The sequence below is a fragment of the Mya arenaria genome, chromosome 5 (genome assembly GCF_026914265.1).
Source record: "Mya arenaria isolate MELC-2E11 chromosome 5, ASM2691426v1".
NCBI lineage: Eukaryota > Metazoa > Mollusca > Bivalvia > Myida > Myidae > Mya > Mya arenaria.
The window spans coordinates 43650970-43678952 of NC_069126.1; the positions used below are offsets into that span (position 1 = coordinate 43650970).

The 27983-nt window shown below is 33.3% G+C and overlaps 1 protein-coding gene across 1 annotated transcript; it reads right to left on the reverse strand.

Moving 5' to 3' along the window:
* Window positions 1–108: 108 nt before the first annotated feature.
* LOC128235729 (uncharacterized) lies at window positions 109–22463 on the reverse strand. Its single transcript, XM_052950531.1, has 16 exons — window positions 22400–22463; window positions 21370–21471; window positions 15025–15492; window positions 12192–12602; window positions 11678–11719; window positions 10224–10691; window positions 9103–9516; window positions 8763–8816; window positions 8297–8431; window positions 7088–7112; window positions 6290–6372; window positions 5739–5763; window positions 5326–5402; window positions 5126–5153; window positions 4566–4627; window positions 109–3928 (listed from the first exon to the last, which is right to left on the reverse strand). Exons 1-16 carry the CDS (start codon window positions 22461–22463, stop codon window positions 3915–3917), a joined length of 2472 nt encoding a protein of 823 aa, XP_052806491.1. The 3' UTR covers window positions 109–3914.
* Between the last annotated feature and the right edge of the window lie 5520 nt (window positions 22464–27983).

Here is a 27983-nt window from a genome sequence, read left to right on the forward strand (position 1 = left end):
TTTTGCATGCGCCGTCTTTCTCCAATGCCGCTGCATCACTTTTGTAACGTAAATTCTCACAAATAGTAAACACATTCATTTAAAAGCTCAAACAATTTAAAGAAGAAGAAGAAGAAGAATAGTTTATTTGGATTTAAACATACAGTTCATTATCCATCAACATGATCATACATATATACATTAGTCAATATACCATTTAGTATTACATTTAGAATACATTACAAACATATCAAATATATACTATTACTAAGGAGAACATGCATCAAAACATATTATCAAAGGAAATATTATACTTGTATCAATGATAACAAATATTCAATTTATGAGCATATAGCATAGTTTTAAGTCTTATTTTTATGAAACATACATGATACAAAAAAGCAATATCAACGAAACAACAACAACACATCATTAAGTTAACAAATTAGTTCGTATTTTACGCGCACAATTTATGAAAGTCACTATTTTCAGAATTAGTGTCTCATTTCTTGTGTTTATCAACTCTAAATTTTTTATCATGTTAGGTCTTTCAATATAATATTTGGGTAAATATCGCTTGCGTATAACTTTATATTTATTGCAAATGCACAAGAAGTGATACTCATCTTCTATGTCCACAGTATCACATAGTTCACAGTATCTTTGATTTCTGTCAATGCGATTTCTTCCATATCGCTCAGTTTCGATTCTTAGACTGTGACATGATATTCTCATTTGTGTAAATAATTTTAACAAATAGTGGGGAATATTACTATTAAGATAAATTTCGTATTCAAAGCTAACCTTAATTTCCTTATACACGTTTAATACTGATTTTTTCATTATATCATCTCTCCAGTTTTGCATATAACAATCATATAATCTTTGTTTAAAGCTTAGTAAAAATATAGCTTTATCAACTAAATATGGCTGTTCCCACACCTCACCAAAACCATATATATATACAACAAGTTTTTCACATTTGACAACCAGTTATTTTTGTTATTCAGTAAATCATTCAAGGAACATACATATAATGTTTTCATTATGCAATTCTCTGAACACAGGAACTTAAACCAGTACTTTATTATTCTATAATATCTATTTATGAATAGCGGGCGTCTTCCCAGTTCACCATAGATAGCAGCATTACTTGCAGACAATTTAACACCTAAAATTTGTTTACAGAAACGCAAATGTATACGCTCAATTTCTTTGGATTTTGTAAAGCCCCAAACTTCTGATGAATAGTTGAGTATAGACACTACAAACGCATCAAACAATTGGTATTTTGTCTTCGCTGTAAAACTAAACTCTTTTAAATTGAACAACAGCACGTTTAATGCCTTTAAGGCCTTTCCACACAATAGATGTACATTTGAATTGAATGACCCATAACAGTTAAAAATCGTTCCTAAATAATTAACGTTGTCTACAATCTCTAGAGAAGTGACACCATACATCCAGTGTTCATCATTTCGTAAACGACCGCGACGTCTAAACACAATAATATTTGTCTTATCAACATTTACTCTTAGTCCCCATCTATCACAGTATGCCTTAAGATTGTCCAAGCTGCGCTGCATGTCTTCTACTGTTTCGGCTAAAATCACCATATCGTCAGCATACAACATTAAAATAAGACTGATTTCCTCAATTGTAATTCCACTATCAATGTTTGACTGTAAATATAGTTCCAGGTCTTCTATAAAGATGGACCAGAAAAGAGGAGAACAAATATCACCTTGCTTTAAACCGACCGATATTTCGATAAAATCTGAATATTGATTGCAATGTTTAACTTATAGTGCATTTGACAGATGTACGAGTGAAATCTGACCACCTTTGTCATTTTTGGAAAGTGCATAATTTACATATTTCTCTGTTTTTTTAAACAAAACATTCGTTCTTCGTGAGAATACCTTTATGTAAAGAAAATATATTTCAACAACAAAGCACACTTAAACTTAAGCTCAACACATTCTGATTCTTTGTTTACAAGAGTATAATAGACCAAATTAAAGGTAAAAGAAAGGTGTTCGTTACAAACTGTTAACAGTTTTAAAACTAAATTATGTTCTTACTTAACGTAGCAGTTTATGTGTTATTAATGAAAAAATGAACAATAATATTTAAAATTGAAATTTCTTAAAGACTGTAAAAAACATAAATATCGAACAAATCGGGTGATGTTATATAGTACGTGTATTTCAGATATTGTTTTGTACAGAAACACCCGTTGATACGAATTGGGCGATTCGTGAAATGAGCCACTTAAGAACTCCAAATGTACATTTCCTAATGAGACAATGCTGTGCTGTGGTAAAAAGCATCTTATAATTGTATGAAAAGAATCTCTAGCTCGCGAATATAACAAATATAAGAAGTGAAGTACTTTCAAGATGTTTAATGGCGTAGCTAATACAATTTTTCATGTTACAGTCTTTCAGCAAATTGCAAGTTTTGCAAGAAAGTCGAAGGAAGCGTAATTTGTATTATGATTTAAAAACAATATTTTCAGTTCAAATAATGTATGCGCTTAAGATAGGTAAAATCATACTGAACAAGTGAATATATTTTTTTGCATAATTCAAAACGAATTTATGTGTCTAATATCAAAATATTTCCTCAAACTTAGTTCTCCCAAACAATGTTATTCTGGATAAATATGGTTGATTAGATTTTTGCGAATGGAGTAAATGTGTTTTTTCAGTTTCATAGTGAGGTAAGAAAATGAAATAAATCTCTAAACGAATTATAAAGTAAACGTAGATCTTAACTTTATTTATACACTAATTGAGTGGTTTGTGTTTTACTGCAGATAAATATAATCATATTTTGAAATGCTTCAATATTTGTCAAGGTTTAGTGTTTCGCAGTGAGAGTTAAATGCATATGTTTTATCAAACGATGGCTAGTTACCAGCAAATATTTATTGATGTAAACATTTTATATTAACATTTTGTTAGATGTATGATGCTGCACGAAAAATGACAACTTAACGTATCAAATCTCATTAATATGAAAATAGTTAAGTTTTCCAAATAAACGTTAAGGAAGTTGAGTCTTTTTACATTTGAAACAAGCAGTAACTAAAAGATACAGGTTCTTCAGTGATCTTGCCTTAGAGTTATGAAATGTTTTTGTTATTTCCTGCTAAGTCCTTAAAGTTATAAACCAAGTTATCACTAAGATGCTTTAATGGCATGTACACAACATATTATTTCTACAGCAAAACATCAACGCATTTGATGCATTACATATTGAATGCCCGTCTTATTTTAAACAAAATTATACCTGTTACTGTTAATGTGCAAAGAAGTTTGGTTTTTGGTATTAGTAGGTAAATTATATTATATCGTATATTGATAGGTTGAGATATATTCAACAGCAGGAAAGGAGTCAGACTCTGTCCTTTCAGGCTTTATCCACATCTTTAATAATGCAATTGGAAATACGGGGACAAGCTGAATAGTTAAACGTTCAAAGACGACTTTAAAACCCCGATGCAATATCCGTACACTAAATATAATGCTCAAAACTTTTTTTAACAAAAACAAACATAGCACAAATGTATCATCCTATCTTTAAATTAATTGCAATTATTTCATTTCTACGCACACGAGCTATTGGACAACCTCCTTGACAACATGGTACAACCCAATACTCTGGTCATTGAAGTTAAACATTCCGACAAGCGCTCGTGTATAATTCCAATTACATGGATTGTGGATGCACTAATTATTACTTTATAATCAAATGTATCTTTTTCTGCTATTCGTCACGAGTAAATGTATACTACATGAGTCGCAAGACAATGTATCATCTTCTGCTATTCGTCACGAGTAAATGTATACTATGTCAGTCAAAAGAAAATACATCTTCTTCGTCTCTGAGTCTCAAGGGAATGCATATTCTACACAGAAATGTGGGTTCTACATCATGACACCTGAAAGGGAAGAACAAAACACTTAAACATCAACGTAGTTAATGTTTTCATTCATAGTAGTCGTTTTTTTCTGTTAGTATCCTGCCAGAATATCTGCCAGCAACACATCATTCTTTTTCTTGCACGTGTGTTTTGAAGATAACGGGTTAGTTCTATCCTCCTATGTATCCTTTTGCATAGGTACCATAGTACTCTTTTGTATCAATTCATAGTTAGCCTTTTAGATATGTTCTTAATGAACAATTATTAACTGATGTCTACCGTTTTATAAAATTACTAACAAACGCACAAAAACCATTTTTCTTCGAGTGATACTAGGAATGCCTATGTGCATTGCGTTTTTTAGAACGGAAAATCGTTGTTTTGCTTCAAAGAATTAATTGTGTACGGAAAATACACCAGTTCTAAAATAAGTAAAAAGGCCGTTTTGGGGTATATGTACTTTTGGAATATGGCTCAAAGTCAGAGGAGGTATCCTGCTATAACTGACAATCATAGCAATATTTAAGAAATAGGCGAAACATGTTATCATCGAACATCTGAAGACGAATTTCTAATCATGTCCAATTTATTTTATCCGCTAGTACAGTTCAGAGTAATTCGCATTCGATTGAATGAAGGATATTGGAAAACTTACGGTTGTCTGGAACTTCATAATTACTGCTTGCTGTATGCGAGTCTGTCTGTTGACTCTTAAATCTAACATATATAAAACACACATTAAGGCTCAGATAATTTATCGCAAACATTTCATAATAATCCGCATTTATCCTTACCTGACAAGGTGTCATGGCATTAACCTTAGTTCCATGACCGTTTCAAGGCAGTTATCTCAACTATTATCAATAAAGATATTTTAAAATTGAATACGTGTGTTTCTCGTTGTATGTGTGTTAGGCCTATAATCCAATGTCCCTAAACAGGGTCATCGCTTTTCGTTAAGCTTCTGGCGATGTCTTTTATCACGAACATAATACCAAAATAAGATGACATTAAGAGGACACCATACTTTGACACAATCATTTGTATAATATCTAAACACGACGAAACAGAAACGTTCAATACCAGTGCTTATTTCTGTCTATTCTGGCAATAAAACCTGTAACCGTATTGGAACGATCAGTGAAACCTTTTGAAGATTTAATTTTGAAGATGTTTAATGTATAATTGAGAATTAGTGTGACGATGTTTACTCACTGTGTCTGACTCACTGGAGAATAAACTCCTGAAAACAAGAGGGTAATCAATGCTTATAAGATCCGATTGAATACGACGAGGTCAATGTAATGTTAATTCACACATTTATTAACTTTTAATAGTGTTCTTGTTTATATCTAGATATTTTCTCATGCAACTTAATGCTCAATGTCGATGTGAAGATGTGAAAGAATATTTACCCAGCTCTGTATAAGCGGCATTTTCTCCGGTGTGAAGACGCTCATAAGAAGAGGTTTCGTTGTTGGGACTGCCAGCCCTAATAATGGTTAATGGAAGTATGACAGAAAAGTCAACTTTACGCCGTTCATTACGTGAAATGATTTTTTATCGGTATCAGCATAATATAGAATTAAGTTTGGTATAGAAGGCTTAATACTGTTTTAAGATATGTGTTTAATATAGGCAAAAGCAAACACATTATATTAAGATGTTCCACATCTTTGTTCTGAAATGTTAAATATAATACAATAGATATATATATATATATATATATATATATATATATATATATATATATATATATATATATATATATATATATATATATATATATATATATATATATATATATATATATATATTAACTGTGTACCCAGATTGTCCAACAGCAGTCATGCCTGAAAAGAAAAATGTAAATTTATATAAGGTGGTGTTGTTTTTTAAAGCGATACTGGATGGCTTGCCAGTCGGCAGAATGATTCGAAACAGCGTTTGTATTAGAGCCTAGAAGTTACCACTGATCTAATTCAGCGTAAGCCTCAGAGTTAAAGTAAAGGTTAAAATTAATGAATAAGTCTGATTTTTCAACGTTGCAAGTGAAATTCAAAATGTTGTATTTGTATATTGTTATAGGTAAATTGGCCATACTTCAGGTCAAGGCTATCGTCCTTGTCGATATTTTTGTAACCAGGTTGTAAGATCCAAGACTAATTGAAATCAATTAATTACGTTTTATTCTTAAATATTAAATATAAACTGGTTAAACCATTTTGGTGTTCGAAAACCTTTACAAATCACCTCTATCAAAACAAACAAGTCATTACTGTAAATAGTTAGTAAGGCTATGGAACAACCAATACATAGGTTTATTTGTGGGTTTTTTTGGAATATCTCGTGAAGCATATCTGTCTGTAAACATATCACCTATCTCTGTGTATTCCGTTTGCTCTCCTGTAGTCAGGTGTTCGTAAGGTGACGCTGCCTGAGTCTCAAACACTGGATTTGCTCTATGTGTTAAAAAGGTTATTATTATCATGACTAATTGTATGCGTCTTAATACAACCATATGTTATGTTCAGTTTATTATTTCGTTTACTGATTCACAAAATTTAGTACCCTTTCCCGACACACTGAGATTTTGTAAAATTTATTTAATACCAGCGTTCACTTTGATATTGCATTCGAAAAACAAAGGAATCGTGTTAGTTTGCGAACGTCATCAATCGTCTACTATGGAACGAACGTAGGCTTGATTGATTATGAAATTGAAACTACAGGGACAAGTCAAGATACCAAGCCGTAAGCCATACCATTGCACCCAATTACTATGTTTTTCAAAGCAAACCGTCGACGTATTGTGAACGTCGTTGTAAAACTCAGACATTAATAATTAGTTGAAATGTTACTTTACTTTAAAACGAACGGAAAAGAGTTGAACAAGAGTGTGGTATTGAATTGTGAGAGAAACCGGAAACCACGCAGAAAACACACTTGTTCAGCTTGGTGACCATCAACCAAACTCCTTTACGCCCAGGCCCGAGAAACCGGTTCGCAATGTGAGTAGCGAGTGCTGAAACCAATTCACTTCCTAGACAAGCTAGAACTATGCCCACTTTTAGTCATAATAAAAACAGACCAACGGCACTTTTGTTATATCTTTGATCACGCATGAAACACAAACTTTTGCCAAAATTTGCCAAAATACATGGTTTGAATACTTACTGGATTTTGGTATTTTTTGCATTGTCTGAAAGCAAAATTTCGTAACACATTTTAATTTTAGATTGCACAATGTATTGAAAATTATGGACAATGGCATTCATGGGCATGTACTAGTTCAAATATAAGTATGCACTAGTTTTACTATTAATTAAGACTAGTTATTTGCAGTTAAAAGTTTATTTTCAATAATACTATGTACCGTACTGGATCAAACGTATTATCCAACATTTTGCTGATAAAACTATGGTTAAGCTTGTTAGGCATAAGATAATAAAGTTTCGAGAACTTGTGTTTGAGGTGTTGGCAGTGTTGTTCTCAGTGGGCCAAGGGGCGGGTGTGGCAGTGTTGCTACCAGTTGGCATAGGGGGCATAGCCGGTGATGCTAACAGAGGGCCTAAGGGATTATGTTGGTAACAGTGGGTATAGGTGGCACTGACAGTGTTGCTTACCGTAGATCTATGGGCGTTGGTAGTCTTGCTTATATTATGTCCTTAGACAGTATCGGTGTTGCTAACAGTTAACTTAGGAGTAACGGCAGCGTTGCTTACCGTGGGAACAGTTGACAGTTGCAATGTAGCTTACTGTTGACATAGGAGGTGTTGACAGAGCTGCTAACAATGGGCACGAAAACAGTAGGCCTTGGAGGTCTTCGGCAGTGTTGCATACACTGTGGCGTTAACAGTGTTGCTAACAGTTCGCCTAGGAGGCTTTGACAGCATTGCTCTTATAGTTACGGTCTTAACATTCTAAACAAACTGAGTATGCTATGCTAATTCATGGGAGTTATACATCAGTCTTCAATATCTAATATAAGGGAAACGTTTTAAGTACCTAATATTTTTTCTCAAATTATTGATGCATATGCAATATTTAGGTCACACGGAAGAAATACAAAACGTTCAAAATGCATTAGCATCCGTTAAGGTACGAACTGTAAACATGTGATGCACACCTGAGTCTATATTCACTACCGTATTGAGTCTGAGTTTCAGACTCAGGACTCAAAAATGTGTGTTTGTTCTTTTATTATTGAAACAGCAATATTAGTTACATGAGATATATAGGGCTTGAATAACATTTTTGCAAACATTTGCACATCTTTTGTCAGAAATAACTACATGTACTCTTTGTTTACTTCTCAGAATTTGTTATCTGAGATCAAGCCATTAGGAAATTTGTGTCATGGCCTTCGTAAGGTGACTTTCGTACCTGGGGTTTGCATACAAGGAAACTGATATCTTCTGGAAATGATTAAAACAGCTACAACAACGGCAGCTACAACAACAACTCCACCAACAACTCCACCAAATACTCCGCCGGTTACGGTTCCCGTTGAGCTAGATTCTAGAATATATAAATACAAACGTCAAAAGACAGGTTAAAGTATAACCTCTTATATAACATAATATGGAAACTACAGTGACAATCTCAGTCTCAATAAAATAAACGAAAATCCCGTTAGATACACAATAAACAAATCCTTACAGACACTAAACGAGAGACTTACAACGTCATAATACAACACTGGAATTAATATTCTTTCTGATATCTTAAATAATAGATGATCGGGTTACCGCGCCAAACAGTCTAGTAATAATTGCATTATTGTATAAACCAGTAGATCAAATGCAATGAAGATAGGGAAAATGGGAACAGCTAAGTCCTTACTACGTACCTTTATCAAAATCTGTATCATTTGTGTCATCATGAGAAGTTTTGCCTCTAGAATCTGTGAAGACATGTTTAAATATTAAAACATAAAATCTTTGCATTATGTGCTTCATCGTACTTGTAATAAGCAAACTCATTTTTTTTAGTCTGAAATGGATTAGAGAAAAATTTTATTTTGAATTTGTTCACAAAAATAAATTGCATATACTGAAAATATTTTCTTGGTTTTCGGTAAAAAACAAACACTTTTCATTCGTGGAATTCAAACTTTTAACGTCATTAAATTGTACCTTAAAAATCAATGCATACTAATAGGTTGAGTACAATTAGTCAATTTCACTTACAGACAATGAATTTAAAATTTTGCCGATGGTCTTCAGGTGTTTCCCAGTTCATGCTAGGAATGTACACGTAGCACTGAAAATGAAGTCTGTTCTCGGCTGTTCTTGCAGCATCCTGTGCCGTCATATTGTATGTAACAGAGTCCGTCTGTTGATATATACAGTTGCCCGTGGACTGGGGATCACCTATGACTGCATCTGGTATATAGTAAGGAGCCAGCGGGCTGCCAGGAACAATGTTGCTCTTTAACCAGCGGATCTGGGCAGTACCGTTGTATGAGCCGATGTTGGCAGAGCACTCCATCTTGACAGATTGTCCCACGTAGAAGGGTCCAATTAAGTCAGAAAGAGCTATTGGGAGTGAGCTACTCAAGCTACTCATGTTGTAGACATTCCTTGTGATAGTAGTGGGTAAAACTGAAGAGGAAAATATGTGTTGTTTACAATACAGTGAATAGGGAAAGTCAACTTCGAGACCTACTAGGCATCTAAAACATACTGTGATATCATTGATTAATATTTGTATCATAAACAATCCAATCAGAGTGAAGGTATGCTAAATAAAAAAACGCTCTTTAGTATTTTGAAGACTTTCTCTATTTATGAACATCCGACGTACTTATGATCTTAACCATATATTTTTATATAAATAGTTATAAAAAGAACGACTCATGTCTGAAAGTTCTAATTACTCTCAGCTGAACTCCACGAAACTAATAATAAACTTTAGTGAATGTGTATGGCGTTTTCAGGAATATCTTCTTGACAATGTTGATAATGTTAATCGGATTTGTCTCAGATGAAAAACAGGCAATAACAAGAAATCCTTTTAATTGATTTTATTGACAAATACCAAAAATAATGTTTTGAGTGTTTTACATACTTGTGTATTTAAATAATATAAAAATCAAATTGTGAATAACATTAACATTTATTTTTGTACCAAGGTTCTGATATTTATGGTAAGACTAGATGTCTTAGAAGAATCAACATGGCCTAAAGATCTGCAGGGCTATATTTATATTTATGTTTTTAGTAACGAACGTTTGCATGCATCTATCTTATCAAAAGCCCTCTAGTCTTAGACAAAACATCAATTGCTGATATAATTGGAATGTACTCACCTTGGACATCAAGCTCATTTGAAATAATGCCAGTTTCAGAACTATATTCAGGCCCAGGCATTGTGTAGGAAAGATCGCATCTGTACTCCACTGCATTACTACAGGTAATGGAAGAAACAAGACGAGACACGCCCAAGGTACTTTCCCTTCCGTTACTGCTTGTTGTATCAAATCTTCCCTCTACAGTCCAACTAGAATCTGCACCAGATGCTAACACAGGTTTCTGGTAAGTGTCTCCATTTGTGTCATCAACATTTTGCAAAAATGCTAGGTCTGTAAAGTCTGGGGCATTTGCACTTGTCTTATACTGTAGTCTTAAATTATTGATTTTAAACAACTGATCCACATTGTTTACCTTACACATAACCTGGATTGTGTCAGTACTTGAATTGTCAACTTGAATTTGTTCTATTGTTTGACTTCCTCCAGCCTCAAGAATCCTCTGGAAGTCAATCTGCAGGCCATTGTCTAAATAGAGTTACAAAAGGAACATAATTTAATTATTCCAATCATTAACAACTCTTATGTGTCATTTAACAAAACGTGATATTTGTCGAAGACCTTTCTTCAATTACATTTTGTTCATCTACCTAGAGATGTGAAATACAAATTTAATCTTTATCTCGGAACGACAAACTAGTTGATAATATCCACAGAAATTGTCTAAATTGATCAAACCTTACAGTAGTTGAACACAAGGTTTGAAGTATATTTTTTTTATAATTGATCGTCAAATTCAAGTTTTACGCTAAATATGATTTAAAGGGACACACTAAAGCTTTATGCCAAACGATTTATTTCGAGTTGAATGCATTATTATTTTCTATTTATTTGACTTTATCGATCAACAGAGCAAACATTAATTTGTGTACAGTTTAAGATATATGCCTCTATAGAAATGTTATCGTTTAATAGATAGCCTCGTGGCCGAATGTCACTAACATATGTTATATGTAAACAAATGATACGCCTTTTTGGGATGACGGAATCATGACAATAAAATGAGTTAAAAATAAAAATGCACTATCATTAAAAATATTAGTTTTGAATCAACCTATAGTGCGTCCCATTTAATGCTACACTTAGGTAGGAATAGATCTAAAGCTGTCTTCAGTTCGTATCATAAAAGAGCCTTTTACTTGTAAATAAGCATAAATTGTTTACAAACTATGGCATAATAAGAGCACTCCACGGCACACAACACAAATAGTGACTTAAACTAGTGGATCCTTTTTATACATAGATTTTTAAGATTGAATTTATTTTAGATTTAAACTCAATGTCAGCTATTCAATGTATTAAAATCCCGTATTTTATATTTTACTTCGCTTGAAAAAGAGGGATCATCACATTGTGTTTTTTATCTATATTCAACCGGATTAAATGTTAAATACTATAACTTTCTTCAAGACCCTGGCAATGGATGCCATAACCAAATCCTAAATAGCATTTACCTGCTGTTGTCGCACTATCAGAACCACCTTCCTCTGTTGTATCTGTCAAAATATCGTTAATAAGGCGGATTATGACATATACTATATGCTTTTTGGTCTTTCAATATTTTGAAATAACTCCAATTGATAACACACGTTTATTTCTTTAAGAAGTACTGCGTGCAGCAAAAGTTTATGATGTTAACCATTAATTCAAGCTTACAATTTTAACATTTTCGGTTTTATTTCGAGTTATTCCCAGCAAATGGAGCATTTTTAATGGAGTTTAATTAAACTTCAAAGCTTACCTAGTTTTAACTAGACGTTCATTAGATTACGCAATCATATACCATAAAAATGTATATGTATGTCTCTTTTTTACTTTTACAAAAATATCTGCTATTTGCATTCATTTATTTAGATTTATTTAATAACATATATGGAAAATGAAAAGTAGCATAGTTGTATCTTAAGAAATGGACATTCAACCACTTGAATGCTAGAAGGTAACCGCATCAAAGCTGAGCGTACTCACATACATAAAAGCTGAAATTTTGTCGCTGCTCTTCCGGTGTTTCCCAGTTCACGCTCGGAATGAACACATAGCACTGAAACTGAAGTCTACTCTCGGCTGTTCTTCCTGCATCCTTGGCTGTCATATTGTATGTGACAGAGTCCGCCTGTTGATACACACAGTTGCCCATAGCCTGTGCATCGCCTACGACTGCATCAGGGCTGTAGTACGGAGCGAGAGGACTGCCAGCAACAAGGTTACTCTTAAGCCAGCGGATCTGGGCAGTACCGTTGTAGGAGCCAATGTTGGCCGAGCACTCCATCTTGACTGTTTGTCCCACGTAGAAGGGTTCAATCATGTTAACAAAAGTTATTGGGAATGAGCCCAAGCCACTCATGTTGTAGACATTCCTTGTGATAGTAGTGGGTAAAACTGAAAGACAAAGATGCTGTGATTAAAGGACAGTGTATGAAAAAGTTGAAAAAGAAAATACCTGTATGAGTATGGGTCATACTAAGTCCTGAAATGAAATGCTTCAGACTTTCAACTATTGTTTATGCTCAATACACAACCTTACGTAAGTGCCGAATCTTACTTACGTTAAGGTCTGATGAAAACAACTTGATATATATAGTTCTACACAATCTGGAATCCCAAAGTTGTTATTTTCAACTGACAGTCCGAGTTTATTTGGTGATAGTTCCTTTTTTAAATTGAACAAAGGCGGCACCAACGCTACACATTTTCTAACTAAACAACCAACCGGGCTTGTCTAGTTTAAACGTGTTGCCATCGCATGAGATGTTGTGTTTTCGAGGTAAAGCGCGTGGATATATTTCGCGCTAGCCAATGAAGTGCTGCGCTCAAACACCGCATTCTTCTGTTACTACGGCGTACGAATTCCATAAACATGCACGCGGCATATCGCTGCGATGTTTTTTTGGAGCTAATGGTTGCAATGTTATAACATCCTATTATGGTACGGACTTTAAATGATTATAACAATTGTCTTATGCATTATTAAATATTCTAGTGAATAATATGATTTCTAAATATTCATATCAGCCTGTCTTATCTGTTAAGCAAATAAAATAGATTTTGGTAAATTGTATCGTTTTTAAAACGCAATTTAGAGGGTTTCGAATTTATTCAATGTTGGCCTCAGCAGATTTATGGCTTAACAACTTAAAACTTTGTTCCCTACTGCGAGGGTAAACAATCTCAGACCCAAAACACGATAATATGGTCGCTGGAATATTGAGTGTTTGTTAAAGCATTCTTGGAAATAACTTCATTTATACTAAAATATACCTGCTTAAGGGCGTTCAAGACTTTAAGAAGAATTTGCACACGAAACTCCATTCGTTTCACACGTGTCTTTGATGGAAGATATAATTGTCAAAACTAATTAAACAAATTTTAATTTTGTTTTCACTAATTATCATTTTCAGGGTTAGGAAATATGTGACTTTAACGGGTTTCACATGTGCCACCACAAAAATAGCATATTCTATCAAAGGCTTATAAATATGTTTATATATTTTCTGTCAAAAACTGTGTGTAGAAACTTACATCACATATTTGCATGTTAACATCGGTTGTGACCCGAGGATACCCATATGAGAACCTCTTTGAAGTCAAGTGCTTCCTCACCTTGATAGCACAATTTTTTTTTTAAAGTGATTGGTTAGTTATGCTAGTATCTTTTTTTCGGAAAATCACGATTGAATATGACTAGGTTTAAACACGCGTTCTTAGTGCATGGTTGGAGGCCATCACGTCTAGTTTTCATGTGGAAAATTCCCCTAAACATCAACAATAGCTATTTTGAGCAACTAATAATTAATATCATACTATTATAACTTTACTGTATTTCATATTTTATTTATTCACATTCACACAAGTTTAACGAGGTCATTCAAAAATTCGATAGCAGCGAATAGGTGACAAAAGCGTCTGAAACACACACACACACACACACACACACACACACACACACACACACACACACTGTTTTAAAGCATAGATTTCAGGGACCAAACTACGTTTTGATTACTGACAATGTGATTTGTAGACTACAGGTCGAGTTAGCACACATTTCATAAACTGACTAGAATTATATGTATAGTACGGCAACAAAGAAATAGCCTTAATAAAATTTTCAGCAACCTTAAAAACATTGATTAATGAGCAATTGTCAACGCCGCGTGTAGCGTTGACTCGATGCGGTGGAATGGAGATAATTATAGAAGTCGGCGCTTACATTGCGGAGTGTAGTGAAAATTAGAAAAAATGTATAGTCTGCGGTAAGGAAAATCTCCAAAACAACGCGTGGTTAGTAGTGTAATTAACAAACTGACTGACATTTTAATGATTTATTTGAAAAATAATTGACAAAAGGTGTTTGTGTGATTCAAACTTGGTAGAGATTCATTTGTTCTATGAACAAATTTGGAATCCCAACGAAGTGTCAACTAATCCTGACTTCATTGTAGACACAAAGTTTGTGTAAGTAGGCCTAGAGACTGATCAGCTGACAGCAAGCATTCCAGACCTTCAATTGGTGAACCTTAGATAGACAGAGCGAGAGCCAGAGAGAGAGGGATTTTGTTAGGCTCAAAATGGTAAAAAATATTTACAATAGATTTTATTTCTAAATGCTTTTCAGTTTCTAAATGTTGGTATACATGTATTATACTACCCGGCCCCAATATTTGAAAACATATACGTAATCTTTGTTTTTCAAGTACTAGATATTTTTCTCTCTGTTTCCCAAAATGTGAATTCTGTCTGTTCAAAACAGTCCATAGTGTCAGAGTAATGAAACATTTTGAAATAATTATAATGAAGTTACCTTTGACATCAAGCTCTTTTAATTTCATGCCAGTGGCTGTATTATAATCAGGCCCAGGCTTTGTGTACGTAAGATGGCATCTGTACTCAACCGCATTACTACAGGCTATAGAAGAAACAGGACGAGACACGCCTAAGGTACTATCCCTTCCATTACTGTTTGTTGTATCAAAACTTCCCTCTACAGTCCAGCCTGAACCTGCACCAGATGCTAACACAGGCTTCTGGTATGTGTCTGCATTGGCATTGTCAACATTCTGCAGTATGGTTAGGTCTGTAAAGTCTGGGGTATTTGCACTTGTCTTATATTGGGTCCTTAATGTATTGATTCTAAACAACTGATTCACACTGTTCACCCTACACATAACCTGGAATGTGTCAGTACTTGAGCTGTCAACCTGAATGTGATCAATTGATTGACTTCCGCCAGCCTCTAATATCCTCTGGAAGTCAATCTGCAGGCCATTGTCTGAAATTTAAACAAGATGAAGAAAATGCTTTAGTATGTTCAATTATATGATTATGATCAGGCCTTTATCTTTAGTTCCCAGTTTTATAGTTGACTATCAAACCCATTCCCCTAACAAAATATATCATATTTTTCCCAATCTGGAGAAATGTTCCCATGCAAAAGTCAAATAAAAAAAATATGACAGTCTTTTGACTTGTATTTGTTCATTCAGCATCTTCATGAATTGTTTGATGAAGTTTTGGGGAATTGCATGAATGCAAAAATCTTGGTTTTGCATCACAAGAGATCAATGTGAAATGTTACATGTAATGATTTATTATAAGATTTATAAAATACACCCACACAGGTTGATATTACAGCCATTACATTACATCTATATTGAAAAGACAAAGAAACCTATATTTAAATTATTTCTTAATTTTCAAGAGACAGAACAAAAGTTCTTTAAATAACTGTAAAATTTCCATTTTTTTATGTAAAGCAATGTTTTTTCTCAAAAAAGGCAGAAAAAGGCTTGATGATTTCGGAAGTGATACCCCACCCTTCAATGTTTAGAGCAACTCAGAATCCCGTAACCCTAAATTCTTCTTCAAAGTCAAGTGACATAATACTATACATAGACATGTTGAAATTTTAATAACATGTTAAAAGGCAAATGCTTAAATATAAATATAACAATGTTTAAGGTAATAAAGTGATTGGAGGAGATTTTAACGCATCAATATATAATAAAGATAGAGTTTCTAAAAAAAGGTTATATGATGTATGGCGTGAAAGAAACCCAGATACAAAGCATTACACATGGAGAAGGAAAAACAGTCACGGAAAAAGTAGAATTGGGTACTGGTTAATAGATAAGACATTTGTTCCCTTTATCGAAAGTACTAATGTCCGACCAGTCTGTATTAAATACACGGATCACATGGCAATTTCAAAAATCATAAACATATAGAGGTTACTGGAAATTCAACAATACATATTAAGATGATTCAAATTTTATAGATGCAACGTTAATACCTTAAAATTAGTTTAACATTAAAAGAAAACATGAACATACAAACAAAATGGGAATAGATTAAAATTGAAATCAATGAAAAATCCATTGAATTTGCCAAAAATAAATCAAAAGATGTCCGAGATAAAATAACAGCATTGGAAAAACACTAAACTATCTAGTAGTCAATGGTATAAATAGGGAGAAAAATAATAAAAAACAAATGGATAAATATATTTAAATCCATTTGTTTTATATATATATATATATATATATATGCAAACAAACTAGCTAGAGGCGCTCAAATAAGATCCCGCATTCAATATTTAGAAGAAGGTGAGAAAAACACAAATTATGTTTTGTCCCTTGAAAAATCAAGACAAACGAGGAAAAATCTGACAAAACTAAATGTGGATGGTCATTCATTTTCAGAAATAAGTGATTTTATGAATGAATAAGTAAAGTTTTTGTAGCAAATAATTTAAATAGGATAAAAATAGATGAAAACGATATTGAAAAAAATATAAACGATGCTCCTTTAGAAAATAAGCTAATTTCACTAATGAGGAATGCGAAAATGCTCTATTTTCAATGAAAATTCATAAAAGCCCCGGATCCGATGGCTTATCAGTTAAATTCTACAGAATGTTTTACAAATTGATAGGCCCTTTCCTGTGTGATGTTCTAAATAAGGGATTCTTCAAAAAAGAGCTTAGCTACACAGAAAAATCAGGAATATTCTAAAAGCATTGCAACAAATCACTTATCTGCCTTTTATAGAGATTTAATTACTCTTTGGATAAGGCTAAAAAATGATAAACCCGAATCTCCAAAGAGTTTTTATAACATCAGGAACCAAGTTCTTTGGGGCAACACATTTTTTAAATTTCATAACAAATTACTCATTTTTTAACTGGATTAATTCTGACATACGTTATGTAAATTAAATATTGAATGAAGACGGTTAAATTTGTGGGGAAAAAATATATCATAAATTACGCTATAGGCAAAATTGTATATCAGAAATAACTATTTTAAAACATGCTTTCCTCAAAAATTGGTTACGAATAACCTCTAGCGAAATATTAAAAACATCAAGAGTGCCAATAAATAAAAATATTACTATCAATAATAAATCACTTATACTGCTGACAAACAAGGATATATATTCGTATTTGATTAAAGACAAGGTTATCAAACCTCATGTCCATCGCTTTTGGAAACATTACGTTGATAAACAAATAGCTTGGATTTCATTTTATAAAACTATTTATACCAAACCAGACAGCATACTAATACAATTCAAATATAAGATTTTAAACAACATGTGCAACGTTAAAAAGCATAAGTGGGGTATGATTAACTCACCAAACTGCGATATTTGCAACACTTGTGAGACATTTGAACATGTTTTCATAGATTGTTTGGCAGTCAACTCTGTTTGGCAGATCATTGTTAAATGCCTTTTCAAAATACGGGGATTGACTGTATTGTACTTGGATATAGTATTAATAATCCTGAATATTTTTTTAAACCTAATATTTGCCACTCAAGGTTATAGTATATATAAAGCATATTTTATCTGCGATAGTAGACGAGAACATGTCGATATTATGCATATCTTTAAAAAATGTTTTTTTTTTTCATTCTATACTCATTCTATAAAAAGCATAGAGTCACAAACAGATGTTTGAATAGTTTTGACGAATATTTTGGCATCATATAATGATTTAGTGCATTTCATGTATTATAACATTGTTGTTTTAGTATATGTGTTGGATAAAATTGGAAAAGGAAACAAAAAGGATAGCGGGAGTCTAAAGCTATAAATTTAGGTTAGGGAGTCTAAAGCTATAAAATATCGCTGACCTGGGCAACTGAGGGCAATTTATAACATCAGTATGGTCGGACTGTTTTCACCAGGTTTTCCACAAATTTCAAACACAAGTGAAAATTCCAGATTTTACTCAGATTTATACAGAAACTAGCTATCAACTACAACTTGAATATATTTACTTGATCGTACCTTCCAGGCTTATTACACCAACATACATTTAACATTTCACATGATAAATGTAATTAAGCCACAGCTATAATCTCTATTTCTCAATACGATACTATCATAATTTCGTTATTATTATATTAATTTAGTTATCACAACAAAAGAAATGTTCCTATGCTTTTTTATTTTATTTTATAATATCCAATGTCTGAGTCACCTTATTCAAGTGAAGCCAACCGTTTCATTTAATAATATTGAGGTAATCATGTAATAACGACTTTACATAGAAAGAACATTGTTATATTTATATTAAGATAAACCTGTATAAGTAATCTTATTTTTATTCAAACGGAATAGTATATATGCATGTAATGTACGTGCTATTCCCACTTGTGGCCCATGTACGGTTGCCCAGCTGGATTGGGATAAAAGTCTCTCCCAAATGCTAGAATACACTCCGGCATGATTTCCCTCTTCATGTACACAATACTATGACGCTGTGCCTCATCCATTTTCTTGAACAAATATGAATCCAGTTGCCATCCTCTCAAATTGTCAATAACGTTCCAAAACTGTTTATAAATTGCTTTTCGTATCGATGGGTTATACTCTGACGGTTCCTGTCCAACGCCCCCAAGATGACGTTGTGACGCTGTGACACATGGTGTCATAAAACACTTTGAACATCGTTGATCATTACCACACTCTTCACTATCATTGGGCTCAGCACCTCCCTGGTCATTGGGATGTCCTTGTCCTGATGAACCCCATGTACATGTAGCTACCATATAATCGGATTTCACTCGCTTTGCAACTAGAATAGAAATAATAAGATTATATTTGATATGCACTTATCCACCAACTACTTTCCCCAACGAAGTACAATGAAGCATATACTAATGTTATTTTGCGCTTACTATCAGTTATTTGTGTGTTAGGCTGTGTAAGAACATAAACATTGTTGTTTATAATTATACAATATAACAAAAAAAAAATCAGTATTCTTACCTTTTCTTGGTTTCTTTCCAATATAATACAATCCGTTATGACAGAACACAGCTTTTATCGTTTCTTCCTGTTCTATGGTTAGTTCCAGTGTAACTAGTTTTGTTAACAGTTTGTAGTGAAGTAATTAGCCAAGATTGACCTCCATTCACAGGATGAACCTTTATCCAGGGATGCTGGGATAATTTAATGGGGTCTGTTACACATGTATGGTTCCTCAGCCAATGATTTGTAACGAATTTGGCAGAATATTTGAAATTCAAAACATTCTAAACTTTAACTTACAATGACTGAAGCAGAATTCATTTATAAAAAAATATTAAAGATAATAAGTGAAGGATTACATTCACTATTAAACTATATTACCAGCAAATGTGTGTCAGCAGTGCGCTTTATTTTCTTGTCGGAACTTTCATTGATATTTTACAAATCGCTAATTTCATAACATACATGCAATCATACAAAATGTGTTTGGATGATATTATAAACATTGATGTGGGTGAAAAGGATGTTAAATTAATAAAAAAAGAACGGAAACGACTTAGGAATGAAAATATAAAGCATTACACATATGCAAAACCGAGAAAACAATTCGAAATTAAATTTACTACAGAAAATGAAAGACTGATATTTGAACAGAAATTAGAGAAACTAAAAAAGGCAAATAATCTGAAAACAACAAAGGATGCATTCGACCATTTTATGGATACCGAAAGCACAAAGTTGAAAAAACAACAGCTGAAAAATAAAAGTGCGCAAAATAAAACTGATGGAATACTGAGTAACTCTAAAAATGGAATGTGAATATAAATGCGTATTTGAATTGGTGGACAGAATATGTGACCATAATGATGTTTGTAGAACTAACATGGGACTGCCCAAATGGACACATACTAAGATGGTGTTCCTCTTCTACCATTAGGAAGCATTACACCATTAATTATCGAATGATGATGGCATATTTGTGCTCTGGTTTTTCTCAAATTCAGTACGAAAGATTTGCAGAATTTGCTGAGTTTGGAATGCTAACAGATCACTTTCGACTGCCATCTGCTCTAACATAAGCTGCTATGATTAGAGTTCTAGCTAGAGAGTCTGTACAGTTTGCACTGCTAGATGAAGTACAGTTATCCAAGGATAAAGGTGAGCAAGGAATCACCGCCCTGACAGATGCACGCCACCACTGTCGGAAAAACAGCTATCACACTGACCATGTTGCCCTTGTTAATCATTCTCATAAAGTAATAAATATTCAACACATCACAAAAGAGCAAGAACGTTGCACACAATAACATGAAACAATTGGATGCCAGAAAATGTATCATGATTTTGAAACACAAAATGTGCACGTAAATATACATGCTCATGAGTGCAATATTTCAGTAAATAAGACTATACGAACCAAAGAAAATGTAAAAAACTGTAACGAAAAATCGCACGCGACAAAGTCGGTATCAAAAGGAATGAAACAAAACATATCTGGTGCACAAAAAAAATATTGCAATAACATGGCACCCACAATTGTCTGACAAAGCAACCAGAGTACGTAACCACTTGTACTTTGTCATTGACAATTGCAGAAACAACCCTGACGAATTACGTGCTATAATAGACAACTGTATACCTCATTTTCAAAATATTCATGAAAATTGTCCTGCAGAGTCACAATGCAAAACACCAAACTTTGTTCCGGACTATATTGTGTTACGAGACCCAGTGGCTGTAAGACTTTTGCAGAATTTCCTCCATAGTCTCACTCTTTATAAAACTGCTGCAGACTATGCATTGTCTAAAGACACATTATATGTTGAAAGTTTCAACAAGTGTTTCAATTTACTTGAACAAACGAATACACTATAAAATTTCAAGCTACCAAACCAGGATAGATCTAGCAACGTTAAGCTGGAACTAGCATGTTGATGGACAATACACGTCTCGGTCCAATCGACAAAATCTTCAGCAGATTCGTAGAAACCTTGGGGGAAAAGCATATAAGAAAAAAAACGTACAAATTGTAAATGACATCTGGTCTCTCCTTGTGTGAAAGAAGACGAACAGATCATACAAAAAGCAAATGACCAAAATGTAGATAATTTTGATCATTATGATGAGGAAATTTAAATATTTTGTACCTACTTGTGATACAACGTTATCGCAATGATTAATATTTATAAGTATATTATTTATACTATTTTTCTCGAACATTTCATTTATATTGAACAGCCAAATATATGTGCATAATTATTACAGTCTCAATAACCTCAGTTATACTACAACTAGTGTTATATACGTATTTGTTCTCCAGGACAACCGATCTAGGTCTTTAAGGTTTACGATCCGTAAATAAAATGGTTTGCTTATGAAACCACTAAACATAATTATGAATGCTGATGCAAGGTATCCCCATACAATGTTTGTATCTTTTGAAAGGGTATAACTTGCTTATTTCTAATAAGAAAACATAACCTGATTATAAGTACAATAACAATATAGTCATATCGGTTTGTATAATTACACCTTATTTCAGCTGCAATCGGGCTTAAATGACTTATTTTGCAATCCTTTTTGTGTATTTGTTTTCAGATTTAACATTTTCAAATGATTCCAATATAAGATATTGTCACATGGCAGCCCAAAAACTCATATAAGGATCGGATAAATAGTTTCATAAGGATTTGGGATCCGGTCACCTTAAACGCCGTCCCACTTTACGTGTAACCCCTCTGTACTCTGTATGTTTCAACTGAATTAAGTGCTTTAGATAAGTATACATTCATTTTGCTTCAAATAATTATACCATCACAAAAATACATTGTATATTCAATTCATTAATAAGTCGTCTTGAATAACCTAATATCTAGAAGTACAAGATCGGTTAAAACTGGCATCAAAATGTTTCCTACCTTGGCCATATATGAGCATACCACAGCACAAAACGAAAATGATAACAGACACCGGTAAGTCCATTTTGATATTAAGTACAAACTTAAACATATTCAATATTTAACTTCCTTTGTATGCCTGCAAAGCATGCGATTCGTTTCAGTATATTAACTGTTTTTAAAGTGTTTACCGAGCCATATACCGTGACAAACTTGATATATAAAACTTCTATACTTTATTTAACACCGATTGAGTTTACACTGAGAAAACGGAAGTTTTATCCTTAACATGATAAATCGTATCCGGAAGAGCTTTATAACATGCTTATTTAGTTATGCGCCTATATCGGCTATTAAAAACGAGTGCAATGGGTTCGCCTGGGACGATCTGAGTGGTGTTTATTTTCTTCGTTTTGACATCCTGTACAATAATATAGAGCACGAGAGCTGTGAAACGCACGCTAAAAATCCTCTGAATTTTGACACATTTTTTTAAACTCGACAACTATTTAAGTGCGAGTTATGAGCCTTGAAAACTGTGCGTTTTGTTTCTCGCAACATGTCTGCCTAACCTCACTCGAATATATAACATGGGTTTTGACAGGATGTGGCCAAGTTTGTGTTCCCAAAGACAACAGCTCCAACGCCTCAAACAACGACGGCGGCATCAAAGCTATGCTTAAGCTTCGATGTTCTTTCTAGACCACCCCACATCAAATATAAAACAACAAAAAACAGACGAGCGAAAAACGATTAGGAAACATGATTTTATTGGGCTTTTATACACCGGACCACATGCTTCATGTACAGCAAATTACACAATATATATGCAAAAATCTACAGAAACATGCTCAGTAGCAAAAAGTTTAAACATAAACCCGGTTTAGTGGCAATGGACCTGTATTAAACACTAATACTTTTCACAAAATTCCGGAACCATCTCTGGAGCTTATTTCGTCGCAACCGTGATTTTGCATGTGCTCGTTCCTATTTCCAATCAGAGTAAAATGAGGCAAATTGATGTATTGCATATGCTAGTTGTTACTTGAATATATACTTGCGATACCAAAAAATAAACAACTGATATTTCAGAAATGTTATTTTTACTACAAATATAAACACACTTTTAAAGAAGAGCATAAGTGTTACCTTCAAGTGTTAAGTGCTATTTAACCTAAAGAAAAATATTCAATAAGAAAAACTAGCAAATTATTTATTAAATGTTTTCAGTTCAGCTTGTATATTTTTATTTATGTTCAGCACAATATTCAAAATGATAATTAATTCTCAAGACCATTTAAGCGCTCATGTCGAGAACAATTACCTTGTTAGTTGGTCAAAGATTAAGGTCACAATTCAGTGTCACTGTACATAATTTCGTGAAATAAAGCATGTTCGGCCTGTTGCTCTGCCATATATCATCATTTCTCAAAATTCATTGTAAAAATGCACACTTTTTAATAACGTGGCACAAATGGTCATCATGAGAATACGACCTGTCAACCAATATAGATTTATCAGATGTCAAAGTCTCTTTCGGAGGGCATAAGTAAGAAATCCTTGTATATTTGCTAGTTTTTCATCCCTGTTCCGACCCGTAAAAATAACAAGTTTCCACCAAGTACATCTCAATACAAAACAATGTCAAGAGTTGCCAACAATTCACAAAAACGTCTTTGGTATTCACTTCGTAACGTTTTAACACTATGGTTTTATCGAAGGGTGTCCGTGTGCATTTTGTAGCTAATATACTAAAGAAATTAATTTGACAACTAACGCGTTTTCAGAGATATTCTTGAAGCATCGAGCTGTCACATTATGTCCCAAAGGGCGAGTTCTGAGGGTGTAATTTATAATTCATTTCAAACAGATTTACTTATCCATATATGTTTTCAAGTTTTTGGGTATGTAACAAAACAATAAGAATGTATGGGGTTGTCGTTCAAATATAAAATTATGTTGACGTCTCTTGTGCCTTTTTTTAAAATCGAAGTACATACACTTGTTTTCCTGCAATCCCTTTGACGAATGAAAGTGCAAAGATAGACAAATGTTCTATTAAGTTTGTAACTTATCTTACTTTGTTTTTGTAAAAAAAGTTTTTAAATGTAATAAAATTAAATATTATACAATATATAGCGTAAATCAACTTCTATAACCGCCTTCGGCAAAATTGGTAAAGGGTTTTGTTCGTCTCCAATTCAAGCTCTAATGAAACACTAATGTTTGATTTGTATCTCTTTTTTTGCTGAAGACAATTGTTGGAACTTACGTATAGAAAAAAATATGATATCGAATCGAATTACTCAATTTGCAATATGTTCATCAGGTTGTTGTTATAGGCGAGATATAGCATCAGACTTTTACAGTGGATGTTTTTAAACATGTCTGATACTGTTAGGAATATAGAAGAAGAAGATTTCATTATGCAAACAAATCTGACAAGATCCATATCATATTAGAAATAACAACAAAGTTATAATAAACATTATTCCTTCTAATCAAGCATTATATTGTAAGAGGTAGCTTGGCTTAATCGTCTTCGAGTTAAAAAACAACATGTATGTTTTAAACTGCTGAGATATCTTAAACCTTTATATAGAAACAACAATATCCATTATGATAGGGCGACACGTTGAAAAAAATGTGCATTCGTTTCAGCTTATATTGAGCAACCATTTACCAAGTTTGCAACATGCAATGATAAAAGTATATGACCAATTATATTTTCCCTCAAAGTGTGTACTCTCTTCAAAGTAATATGTGTAAATACGCCTCATAGCATTGAAACCCCACTTAAACTAAAACGATCTATTAAAATAGAAAGTTAAAGTTACCCTTTTAAATGTGGACGACGTGGGTTTTTCGTACAAATAATTATTAATTAACAATATTTTTACCAAGTGAGCATAAAAAGTTATGTATCATGAGTATATTTAACACATCCATCATAAACCAATGAGTCTAACTCAATAATAAGGAAATATTGTAGACCAAACAAAAACTTTCTGAATTTCTAGTATGAGCTTCTTCAAGCACTCGCTGCTTGATTATGATTAAAATATATTACTATGTGGTGTAGTGGTTAAGGCGTCCACCAACGGAACGGGATGTCGAAGGTTCGAGTGTCACACGGGGCTTGTTCTGACATGGCCGGGGGCCGACCCAGCAACAAGTTAAATCAAGCGTATTAGCCGCCTGTCATAAGGAGAAGGAGTCGGGGTAAAGATGTTCATGAATGTAGTTGTCTCATAAGCCCAACGAGCTTGCTCTAAACTAGGAGGGTTGACAATATGGTAAACAAACACTTTACTTTTACTTTTATACCAGTACATAGTTGTACCTGACTTGAATTGAACTCCAAATTGGAAAGCAATTACGAATACCATATTAAGAGGCACGGTTAAGCTCACATATACATTTCGTGAGAGACACACACATTCAGAAATCTGCAAAGAAGAACTACACATTCACCATCATATCTTTTTAATATATGTTAGGTTATCAAAACAGCATATTTACCTATGGCTCATTCAGCTCGTATATATCAACAAGCATACGACAAATCAAACATTGCATTACGAGGGTCACTCAGTAAACAGTATTCCTGGGGCTCAAGTTATAAAACTTCTTGGGCCGTATTCAATATGTATCTTAGATTGGTTTCATCTTTAGATTGGTCGTTTTTTTCTTAGATTGGTCCTCATTTCTACCAGATTCTAAGATTTGGACTTAGTAAGTTCAAGAATCTGAGATTTCAACTAAGATCGTTTGAAGAAGTTAAGGAAGTGTTTACCTTCCTTAAATATTTCATAACATAATAAGATCACGGTATTTTACGGGGATTTTGGTTGAATTTTAAAAAAAGTCTGCTCCTGTCGCTCAGCAGTACCTTTTTTCGTTTTTATGGCTTTCTGTAGCCTACTATACAATAGGGAGTGGGAATGGAAATGTGAAGGTCGAACACATATCTCACCTTAAAACACATGCAAGAGTTGTAAACTCATGGAAATATTACAGTATTATTCGTCTGATTTGTCATTCTTTTGTGTTGATTGATTCGCTACCAACGGCAAAAATAATGCATATTACATTAGCGAACGCCTTAACTACATCATATAATTTCGCGATATTCCGGAAATGTTTCATTTCAACCGTTTCACATTTCTTCAATGGGTATTTTTTATGTCATGTCGATAACCTTTTTTTATGTGGCATTTGATGATTAATAACATGAAAGATATTCGTTTACCACCTTAGACACATGTCAATAAACAATTATGTCAATTTATTTGTTTGACTGTGTGTTATGTTCAAATGTCAACTGTCAGTGATAAAATAGTTAAAGCAGTCAGACATGTTTAGAATTCGAAAGGAGAATGTTACCTCGAATTAAAATCATAACATGCCAAAAAAAATCATTATCTGGATGTAATAGAGATTGGATTCCAATTTGAAGGGGGTGATTTAAAGAGGGTTTTGTTTTGTGTTGTTTATATCACAATCAAATTCTTGTCATATGTTACCCCCTTCAATATCTTCTGGTTCTCCAAAGGTTAATCTCGGAACAGAAAGAAACAATGTTGAAAATATTACTGAAATAAAGTCAACTGTAAGTAATGATAGTGAAAATATCAATGATTGGATTCATAAGAATACATCTCTTATAAATTAAAAGGAAACCATTCATGTGAACTGAGATAGCATATATATTTACTATAAAAAAATAGAATCATAATCCCATGAATCGTCATGTTGCCCCATCAAATTTCATATAAGCTTAGTAAAGAAATCTTTAAAATTGTGTAAAGAAAAGATTTCTACGGTAAGTTCCTGAATGTTAATACATCTCGTAAAAATGTGCAGCTGCAACCAGGTAATATGAGTACTTCTTTACTAAAAAGCTACATGTAAGTTTAATGCAAACCATCGGCCAAAATTGATAAATGTTCAAAGTATTTGTCATGATGTTATTTCTTAATTTAAATTATGATTAAATAACATGTCAGGCTATTATTTCAGATCATGGATCGTGCCCCGAATCTTGATACTCTACTGGAAATGGATATTATAAATAGATACAGATTTGACAGAGCTGGAATCAATTATTTAACACAGCTGATCGGGGCTAACATTTCACCTAAAGCAGTCAGAAATAACGCCTTAAATGCTGAACAAAAAATCTTGATTACATTACGATATTTAGCAACTGGCTTAATACAGTTAAATGATGCGGACATACATGGTGTCAGTCAGCCAACAGTGTCATGTGTGTTGACTGAAGTTATTAATGCTCTGTCATCACCTGCGTTGATTAGGCAATTTATTAGGTAGTGTTGAAGAATTCAGACGGAATGCCGTGCAAATGCAGAGGATTGCACGGTTTCCGAAAGTCATTGGGGCCATAGACGGAACCCATATTAACATTGCCCAATCAACATGAAGAAATTTATGTCAACAGAAAAGGAAAACATAGTGTAATGTTCAAGTTGTTTTTGACGGATGGTACAATATAATTGATGTTGTTGCACGCTGGCCTGAATCCGTGCATGACAGTAGAGTTTTAAGAGAAAGCTCGTTAAACAACCTTTTTGAGAATGGCCAC